This window comes from Etheostoma cragini, chromosome 3, assembly GCF_013103735.1.
Source record: "Etheostoma cragini isolate CJK2018 chromosome 3, CSU_Ecrag_1.0, whole genome shotgun sequence".
NCBI lineage: Eukaryota > Metazoa > Chordata > Actinopteri > Perciformes > Percidae > Etheostoma > Etheostoma cragini.
Window position 1 is genome coordinate 12,207,635 of NC_048409.1, and position 10,668 is coordinate 12,218,302.

General features: G+C 39.4%; 3 protein-coding genes across 4 annotated transcripts in view; 2 read left to right on the forward strand and 1 right to left on the reverse strand.

Moving 5' to 3' along the window:
- rab4b (RAB4B, member RAS oncogene family) overlaps positions 1–455 on the forward strand; it is an 11,512-nt gene extending 11,057 nt beyond the window's left edge. The window contains exon 8 of the mRNA XM_034867499.1: positions 1–455. This exon is cut by the window's left edge and continues 1,996 nt beyond it. The gene's annotated coding sequence lies outside the window, so the exon portion shown is untranslated.
- The window catches only part of ap2s1 (adaptor related protein complex 2 subunit sigma 1), a 13,957-nt gene extending 7,591 nt beyond the window's left edge, over positions 1–6,366 (reverse strand). Inside the window, exons 1-5 of one of the 2 annotated variants that reach the window (XR_004656081.1) lie at positions 6,141–6,366; positions 5,438–5,587; positions 4,840–4,953; positions 3,348–3,407; positions 2,450–2,696 (exon numbers count right to left, since the gene is read on the reverse strand). Coding sequence is in view for 1 of the 2 variants with exons in the window: in XM_034867500.1 (XP_034723391.1) it covers positions 2,595–2,696; positions 3,348–3,407; positions 4,840–4,953; positions 5,438–5,587; positions 6,141–6,143 (429 nt within the window). In the remaining variant the exon portion in view is untranslated. Of the gene's footprint in view, positions 1–1,098; positions 2,697–3,347; positions 3,408–4,839; positions 4,954–5,437; positions 5,588–6,140 lie in introns of those variants that run through there. The other variant, XM_034867500.1, reaches the window with a different exon arrangement.
- A 3,296-nt stretch (positions 6,367–9,662) lies between these two features.
- arhgap35a (Rho GTPase activating protein 35a) overlaps positions 9,663–10,668 on the forward strand; it is a 58,010-nt gene continuing 57,004 nt past the window's right edge. Inside the window, exon 1 of the mRNA XM_034867492.1 lies at positions 9,663–10,368. The gene's annotated coding sequence lies outside the window, so the exon portion shown is untranslated. The remainder of the gene's footprint in view (positions 10,369–10,668) is intronic.

The following is a 10,668-nucleotide window of genomic DNA, read 5'->3' on the forward strand; positions in this document are numbered from 1 at the left end:
TTGCTGACGTGGAGGTAGTGATGAAATATGTAACACTTCCTGAGCTGTAGGAGAATGTCAGCAGCAATCCTGATCACTTGTATTCACAAGTTGTCATTTATATTCACATATAGGGTCCTTTTTTTAAATGGTGGAATGCTGTTGAACCCGATTCAGCTTGCATTCATCTGTAATTATTGTACAGTTCATAATAAGCAGTCATCCAAATAGAGAGCCATAAGAGCATCTTTTTCTTTTTTCACTTCCTGTCTAGATTCAATCATGTGTTTAACGCAATCCAACTCAGTTGTTGCTTAGTAACTAATGTCAAATAATCAACCCAAAATACTACTGTACATCTCAAGTAACCTATACTGTAAATAAGATTTTGTCTATTTAGGGCGAGTGTTGCTCATTGATTGTAATGAATATGCAATTCCCAGTAAACTGCTTGTTTTTTCAGTTAATCCTCTTCACATGTCTCCTGGATGTTAATGTTATATTACCTTTATCTGTGTGTGTTGTCTCAAAGTGACTATAGGTTCCCGTTTAAAGAGCTCAGTTTGTTGCCCAGGGGAGTGAAAGCACATCTAATCCTGAATATAGGTAAATCTTACTACTTTATTTTTTTTTAACTCTCCTATGAGCAATAACTTATTACACACCAGGCGTATAGGCAGCTGACTTAACAGAGCCTGACATTTTAACAATGGAGTCTAAGTACGTGATTCATTTTCCTCATATGTCATTCTTCAGCGGAGTCATTTCTATCAGAGGCAGTCAGGGTGAGGTTAGGATATCTAAGGACTTATAAGATGAAGAGTAAATGCCCTCTGTGTCCAATTGTCTGGATTTATGTTCTTGGGTCGATGGAGCAATGGCTGGAGTGGTTTAATGGAGCTGGAGTGGATATATTGACTGATTTATTGATTCTAGATAGGCCGTCAGGATGACCTCATAATCAAATTGCATCATTTCCTGATGGTTTACCACTAGATGGTGCTAAAATATTGGATAGAGAAATCACAATTTCCTGTATTATTTAAGATTGCTGGGAGAATATATTTTACCAGCACCTTTTCATAGAGATTAATCCATTAGAAGCAGAAACTATTGATATTCATGTATCACTTTATTTTATTTACATATAATGGGACGTATTAATGTGGGTTGTTAATTTGGGAGACAGTACTACATACAAACACATCTTCCATCAACAAACACACATGGACAAGAAGGGAAGCAGTATATATTTCACAAATGCCAATCATTTAAAAAACAAAGTTCAACAGTGACATTTGAAACCACCTTTGTGACTAGATATGGTTAAAATTAGAATATGACAAGTAATTTCATAAACAATGTTCAGCAAATGGAAATTAATAAGTGGATTTCTTTTTTTTCTCGAAGTTCATAAGGCTTGAAGGAGGAATTTAAAAGCCTATTTATTTTACGCAATGGCATTTATGGATCTTACACAAGTAAATACTCCTCAGACTAAGAACCACTCATTCTGGAATGCATGTATTAATTTCACAATATTCAACATACGCAAGATACACTGTACACGCCATACAAAGCAAACTTCACAGTACTGCTTTATGTAAATTATACTATCTACGTCCAGGTATTTATTTTTTCTCTCCGTCTGAGTGCATTTGTGTATTAAGTGTTTTAAGTGTGACCAACAAGCACCATTTGATGTAAATGATTGCATCAAATCTAGATGGTTTGAAATGCAATGAAATGATCAGTCAGAGTGCAGCAATCTGAGTTAACATAACCGGACACTTGTTTACCATCATCAGCCATGAGGACGTCTGGCACAGCACAGGTTGCCATAACACGCCGTCAAATTGGCACTCATCCCAAGTACACTCCATTCAATTATGAACTTTCCGTGGTGGGTCAATTGCTCTAAAGGACTTTCTAGTTGTAGTTTGCTTGTACTGTGACCCAGACACAATGATTAGAGGGCCATCACTGGCAAGGTCTTTTTTTCTTTACAAGGATTTATAGAAATGGCTGCAAAGCCGTTGCAGGCGGTTACTCTTCATACATGGTGCTTGTTAGTTACAGTAGTGCCATTACGTTGAGGTTAATGAAGGGAGGAAAGGAGGAGAGGGCAGTGTCTCGCTGGTGGATCCACATCAGTGTTTCCACACCTCACAGAGAGATAATGCCAAGACTAACTGGGTACTTACGGAAATAACTCATTTCTGCAGCCTCGGGCTTAGGAAAACTGAACAGAATATGAAGATCATTGTTACTTAGGCGGTCGATGTTATGTTAACACAATGAAATGTTAACATGTTGAAATGTACAGCCTTTTAATACTTGGAGACTTCATTAGAAGTAACAAACAGAATATTGCAACATATAGACTGCTGTGACAAACGGGTTAACTGAACGTCGATATTATATATCCATATTTAAACAATATTGTGTAGTTTTCCATGTCTAAAAACACCCCCTCTTGAAGTTCTGTGAGAAGTGAAGTCTGCTCCGTAGAGGCAGGAAGATGAATTCCAGTAGTGACGGGAACAGGGAGCAGGTCGGTGTAGGTACCAGGGCAGCAGATTAGTGGGCGGGTAGGAAGGATGGTCGTCTGCTTTCTACTCGAGCGACTGGAGCATGAGGAGCTGCTTAAGGACCTTGGTCTGACTGGTCTCCCTGATCTCTCCCGCCAGGAACATCTCGTCCACCACCGTGTACACCTTAAAGGGGAGACACAGTGCATTAGAGGGCAGAAAGGATTCCGGATAATAGGACTACAAATACCACATATAGTTGTGGTCAGACTGGAAACCAAAGAGACATTAGCTTCTTCCTTACACATGAAAGGTTTGGGTTTCCAGGAAAACGGTTCTATTGCTGACAAGTCATCATCTAAGCCTTGGTCATTACTCGACTCCACGTCCCTGCCATCGACGTGTAAAATAACTGCTGACTGACTAAATATCACGTACCCGAGAGACCTGGGTGGCTGAGCTTGTAAAATCATTTTGTCCTAAGAGCAGCAGTACATAGTGGATGAAATTGGAATTCCATCCCTTATACTCTTATTTGACATTTTCTGAGTGTAACGCGTTAAGCACGTGGGAGGATGTTAAGACACAAAAAGTAATTAGTAAGAACACAAGCAGCAGTCGTGGAGTTCAGCGGTGCTTGTTCACTTCGGCCTATCAAAAGTATCCATCCCTCATTAAGTTGATTTAAAATAATCTTACTGAATAACTGCTAAGGGTTTATATATTCTATAAATGTCTTCTCAAAATGTATTATAACAACATCTGCCCTCCATACTCCTGAGATTACACAATTATTTCAAAATATCACAAAGCAAGAAAACCTTGCGATGTCCTTACCTTGTAGAAGTTGAACACGAGGTCCAATTCACACACGTTGTGGAAATACTCATTCAGCACCTTAAAGTAAAAAAAAAAAAAATCAAACCTTTCATTTGATCAAGTATTAGCCAGGCAAACCAAATAGTCAACTGTGAGAAGACGAAAGCCTGATGGTAATAGTCTTGATGTGATGAATTAGTGCGGAAATAAAGGGACACTGCAGCAGCAGCAGCAGCAGCATACACGTTATGGTTTTCACTACAACATTTAAAATATGCCTTATTAAAATGATGTGTCCCACACATTGTCATGGGTCTTTCGTGCCGATGTTCCTACGGATACGCACATGTAGCCTTGTGACTTGGTTCCCTAAGGAAATAAATCCAATGTCCTGTGTGAGAATATGGACCAGGACCTTTGTTACATGCCATCCAACTTTAATTTGATTGTTTGTTATAAATGTTTAATACAAGATAATGAATTGTGAAAAATGGTTATTCTTCCTGAATATACTGTACGTACTTGTGAAAGTAGCTTGACCGGTTAACTGTCTGATTAATCTGTATTTACACTTTCAGTAGTTTGATGAAAAAGTTTCATTCATCAACAGAAATAATGAAGCTTTCAAAATGAAATATACTCTTGACTAATTTTGGTTTATTGACATGCGCTGATGAACAGACTTTTGAAAAACAGTTTTAATTAAGCAAAATCGAATACTTGTAAAATAGAGCAACCCCCCCCCCCCACGCACACACACCAGAATCTGATTTAATTAATGGTAGATCTGCTGCCAAGCAACATTTTAAAGAAAAAACGGAACTGCATTTAGTTTGCAGTTTTTGCTGCAGTAGCACTTCATGGGCCAACTTGAGCACTGTCAAGGGCCAACGGGGCCAAATGAGGTCATAACGAAGCTGGCGCAGACCGTAAGAAGCTACAAAGTTTTTATCAGACCAAAATGCTTGCACATTATAAGAAGTATTAGCTCCTAAATCATTTCCGTAGCCATTTCAGTGTTTGTCATTTGCTATCAGACTCTGTTAGTGATCAATTTGTTATTTTATTGCTGAAGGCTTATTTCCAGCATCACTTGACCTAGCATCATCTAACACTGCTCCGGGTCAATAAAGACAAACCCGGGGCACAAGGTAAAATTAATTTGATTCTATGAATTTGTACTGAAATGGACTGTCATGCCTAACTGCGACTCATTTGTCGTCTTTGCAACCATTTGATAATCCATATTCTGTTGAAGATGAAACCTGATGTGCTATTTATCACAGCCATTTAGATAATACACTGCAGTCCACACTACCCACAAGAATGCAGGTTTGATATTAAGGAGCTGCAAGACAGTAGGGGAGGGGGGGGGGGGGATCTTTCAATTTCAAGGAAATCATTAACAGACAATCCTGAAAACAATCAGACCATGACAGGTAAATCATCACAGTTCGCTTATGCGCTTACATCTTACATCCATACAGCATGTGTTGTGTGTGTCAGTTACCTCTACAAAGTTATGGATTCCCTCGAGGTATGCCAAGTTGTTATCAGTCACGTCCACACAAATACAGAAGTATAGACCAGCATAACGTCGGTAAATAATCTTGAAGTTCCTGAACTGTGAGAACAACCCAGACAGCACATCTTAACAATTGTGTCTCTCATATTATGACAACAGCAACTTTGCCTGGATTTAAGCTTCCAGGCTTTAAAGGGAAAACACACCCAGTGTATTTCTAATGACTTTGGAACAAAAACTATAATTAAACTGATCAGCAGAACAGGGTTTTTTCTTTCTTTTGGTAGGGTATTTCTCCAGAATCCCACCCATTGGTTAAAAGATTTTTTTTAATTTCCTTTACAAATTGCCACAGAAATAGTGAAAATTGACTTGTTAAGATATCTAGTGGAAAAATGCTTATAATGTGGGACAGTTGAGTCACAGAGTTCTTTTTTCTTACTGAGACAGTGTGGTTTCAGTCATTATAATGAGGTGAAAAACGTTCTGGTTCAACTGAACAAAGAAACATAATGGTGCATGTCACAGAGCCACCCAGAAACTAAGATCCATGCATGCAAACGTATACTGACTATTCCCATACCTCCACAAAGTTGGTGTGCTTGGCATCTCTCACAGTTACCACAGCATGCACTTCCTCAATCAACTTCTGTTTCTCGTCATCATCAAACTGCATGTACCACTTGGCCAGTCGTGTCTTCCCTGCTCGGTTTTGGATGAGTATAAAGCGGATCTATGAGATACAATTAGACACAAATGGAGAAAGAAATGGCATAAGAGCATATATAGTGTACTGAAATAAGTCACTGACTCGAGACAGATAATAAATCAGACACTACTACCTGTCACTAGTTTACAATTTCACGTTAGGTATTAACATCTAATAGTAGCTATATTTGAATGTCTAGCCGTATTTGCCTGCATTTAGTTAACTGTAGCTAGAAAAACACTGGAAGCTTGAGCTAACGTGCAAGTTAGCAGTAGCCAACTCCAACCACACCCATTGATTTTGACAACACTGTTGTGCAAGACCTTAGACAAAGTCAAAATGTTTGTCTGGAGATCTGTTTGAGCTAGCTAAGTGGTAGCCAGTCTCTGGGATTAAACATCGAGACTTCAGATCTGTGGACTTAGCCTGCTATGGTAAGATAGCTAACACACTAGCTAGCTAGATAGCTAACGTTTCCTCTAGATTTAATGAAGGCTTTATAACGCTAGCAAGCTAGCGGTAACACGCAACTATTATGAGAAAGAAATAGAACAGTGTTCAACTGTGAGATATTTACCATTGTCGACACCTAAAGATGGACCTGAAAGGCTCCAGAATAGCACGTTCCTTAACAATTATGCTACAATTTTACATAAATACATCAGTAGCTAATTTCTTCGACCGCTTGTCCGCTATCTTCCCCGGGCTAACAGGAAGTGCAAATTTACGTTAAGTTGCGTTGCATGGTGGGGAATGTAGGTTTTGTCGCCTTATTTAGAGCCAGCGGAAGGTAATATGGCACTACAAGAACCAGCATCCCTTCCGCGGTTCCGCTTGTTGTCTCGTACTTTGCATCACATGAGCAGCAAAAGGGGAGTTACTGCTATTTTAACCGTCTATGATATGCTGTAGCAGATACATGTTGATGTGTAGGATGAGTCAAATTGAAAGCTAACTATGATTTTAAGTAGGCTAATAGTAAGAATGACAAACATTTTAAACATTGTAATATGACACTTAACATCATTCAGACTTATCATGTACGTATTTACATTTAAAATGGAAAACTACAGGATGGTTCAGTATCATCAATCAACAAACAAGAGTATTCTTAAAATACCAAATGTTTTTTTATGTGTGTGTGTGTGTGTGTGACCTCCATTGCTTTAACACACAATACAGAATAAAAAAAGTTGAAATCCCGGTTTATATTTCAGTGTCGAAGTCCGACCATTTGTGGTTGTTTTCTGCAGAGTCCGTTTGTTTACTGGTCTGTTTGGGCAGCCATTCAGTGCAGAACATTGCCCAGACAGCTTGGACAGCTTGCCTCTCTAGCGTTCTGGGCGTTTAGGGAGTCAGAGGGGGGTGGGGGGGAACTGTGATTGTCAGGGATTGCACAACTGTGAGTGAAGGAATGTGCTTGCCCTTGGGACCCAGGGATATTTCAGCTGCAAATACAGAGAAAGTTGATAAGAAAATGTATAAACGTATAAAATGAAAGGCAAAACCATCCACTGAGTAAATGATAAATGTAGAGTGCTTTCATTGTGTAACGTTTGCAGCTGTGTTTGGATTCTGAGGTGTCCAGGGTAATGAAAGCACACACATGTGATCATCTTTATGTAAGAATGAAATAGCACAAGTAACCGTATGTGTCATAATTGAATAGCAAAAGTTTTATGATAGGGTCTGGCCCAAGCTGAAAAAAAACAGTAGTAGAAGAGAGAGGGATGTAAAACATCGGTGGATTATTCAACAGAAACTTTGACCCCTGCTAATCTTGCTCTGTGTGATTGGGGTCATGCAAATATTGCTGAGAACACAGTGACTAATGTGATTGGTCAGAAGCGTGTGGACTTATTCAAACGGAGGGCAGTAGGCCTTGAACCCTGCCTGACTGGGTATTGGGTCACATTTCAAACTGTCGTGGCAAACATATTGAACTTAGCTTTAGAAATTATATTTAACAACTCATGTAGGAATTTTATAAATTCTTTGTTATGCTTTTACCTTGAGTGACCATTGTCAGTATTGTTCCCAGTATTGTCTCAACGTTACACGGCGGCCCAATGGTTGGCCTCACAGCAGGTACCGGGTATGGGGTTTGAACCATGGTCCCGGGCCTTTCTGTGTGAGTGTGCATGTTCTCCCCATGTGTGCGTGGGTTTTTCTCCGGGTACTCTGGTTTCCCCCAGAGTACCCAGTAGTAGTACTAAAAACACGTTCCCCTCCCTCTCTACCAAGCGGATGTGGGTGCTACACATTGGTGGTGTTAGAGAGTAGTCCCCCCCTGTCTATGACAAAGCGCTATATAAATGCAATGAATTATTATTATTAAATATCCAAGTGTCAAATTGCGTTTCAAAATCAATAAATGGGGTTTTACAGCCCTCAGTATTTGTCTGTTACATGTCAGACATAGTTTAGATTACAGATGAATTGCATGTTAAAGAAAGGCTATCAGAGATGAGGAGAATTCCAAACGCTAGACACTAACCATCTGCTGAGCTGTCACTACTTGTACAACATCGCAGATATTTCTCCAAGTATGTGGAAGTAGATGCTTTGACTACCTGAGGGAAACAAAATCTACCTTAGGATGTTGAATACTTTTTGTGGCTGAACTCATCAAAGGACATTTCACAGCGAGTATTTTACCAAATGGATGACTCTGTCCAACACCACATAGGACGATAACCTTTGAGATGATGGATTTATTCCAGAAAGGTAGTACATATTTTACCTCTGTGCTACTCAATACGGTTTTCAGTAGGAGTCCTCATGTGAACGCTCCACAGATCTATTGCCGGTCATGTAGCCATGGAACATTAAGATCTCTAAAACTATGAGAAATGTTGGAGTTTGTACAGGGAATCAGGGATCAGTTGTGAAAGGAAGTGATGTGTGTCTCATGGGGCCAAGAGGGGAAATGGACCAAAATGAAGTTAATTAATTACAACCATGATGACATGAAGACATTCTTTTTTTCTGAAGCCCGGAAACGGTGTCGCAATAAAACATACTGGATGTAGGCACAAGATAAAACCTTCACATCTAAACATAAACGTAATCTTTGACTGAAGAAGGAGATGCAAAGTATCAAGAGTAAAACGACCAAATATGGCATATGTTATACACACTTGGGTACTTTAACCTGTACTCAGCATATTTTAAGATCCATGAGATGGAAAGACTGAATTTAAGACTGAGAAATTATCTATTACAAGTTGGACAAGTGTGTGTGTGTGTGTGTGTGTGTGTGTGCGTGCGTGCGTGTGTGTGTGTGTGTGTGTGTGTGTGTGTGTGTGTGTGTGTTTGTAAAATAAAAACGGCAGTTGGTTTGTCTCCTTTCCCTCCTCTTTTCTTCTTCTCCCTCCTTTTTTTTGTTATTGTACGCTGTACCATAAGCAAACTATTCAGTTCTACATGAAGGAAAAAAAGATTGCGATGTAGATGTGATGGCTGGCAACAATGTATTTTATGTTGTTTGTTTCTACATATTAAAAACAAGAATACAAAAATAACAATGCATTATATTGTACAAGTTGTACATGTGCTTTAAATGTACATGTTGATCAAAGTGAGAAGCTGTCAAAGGTAATACAAAATAAAGAGAACACAACCATAAAAAATAAGTAGGGCCTTCTGAAATGTAATAAAAGTATAAATACAAAGTGACAACATGAAAATAGTCACGCAATAGTAGGCTACCAGTCGTAATGGAGTGGCCTACTCACATTTTAGTGTGAATATAGTATGCTTTACTATATTATATTATTAGTATTAGAGACATTTCTTTAATTTTAAGTCCACTGATAATCATACATCTGTTTGGTTGAATACTTGTTTACGTGAAATAACGCAACCAAAAGTAAAGAAGAAAAGGAAAGAAAACGAATATGGGATCCAGAAAGATGTTTTCTTCCCACGTTTGGCTAATGTAACCTTTTACTACGTATGATAAAAAATATATATTAATAAGTCATAATAAAACAGATATAATAGTCACGTTTAAATCTCTCCATAAACAGTGTGCGTAATGTGTGTTGTAATTGTGTCCATGAACCACTGGGCGAGACTCTCTCTCTCTCTCTCCCTCTCTCTTTCTCTCTCTCTCTCTCTGTTCAGTGAATAGGAGGGAGATGCTGGATTCGGGAGGTCCGCCATTATTGGGAAGCTGAAAAAAAATAGACTTATACACACCGTCACACATTTAGCCTGTAAAGGGCTTAACACTAGAAAGCGGAATCCAAGCGTTTCGGACGAGCTGTCGGACACTCCAAAGCGGTGCTCTGGTCAATGAAGGCAGAGCTTGTGGTCGCGTGGCGTACGGACTCTTTTATTTTTTATTTTTGACACAACAAAGGAAATAATAATTGCTCAAAACAACGTGGTGGCTGAACCAAGAAGGAAAAAACACACCGAAACAGCGCTTTTCCAACGCCTCCCCCCTTTCCTCCTCGTTCCCAGCCGGGGTGAAAAGCCTGGAGTTTGAACAGCATTTCAACTAGAATTTAGTTTTTTTCTTCTTCTTTCCCTTCTCCACAGACGTGGAGAGACATGCATCTCGTTTCTGAAAACTTCAGTCTGATGAAAACGAGTACTTGATGTGGGAAGCATTGGACAGATACTCGTTTATTCAACAAAATAAATAAATATAGATAAAGCGGAAAATAATCGATGGGAGTGCTGGTAGGAAGTGTTTTTGTCTGATTTGTGAAGTCTTTCCCCGGCTGGGAGTCGCAGAGGAGCACAGAGCGAAAGAAAGGAGTGGACGAGGTCTGGAGAGAGGGAGGAATGCTATGGTATGTAGACCAGATCTTCTTCTTCTTCTACACCAAATATACGTGTGAATAGACAATTCTGAAACAACGTTGAAAAGAAGATTTTAAGGCGTTTACATCCTCCCTACATAGTAGCTTGGGTTCATTTGAAGTGCGGCGAATAACAAGAAGCTGGGAGTCGACCCCAGTCCCCCCGAGGGCTGGTGCGTTTGGATATTAATGATTGATTTAATGACCAGGCAAAAACATAGACGTGTTTTAATGTAGGTTACAGTTGCCCTGCGCATGTTGAGACGGGAAGTTCACAGAGGAGAAGGAGGG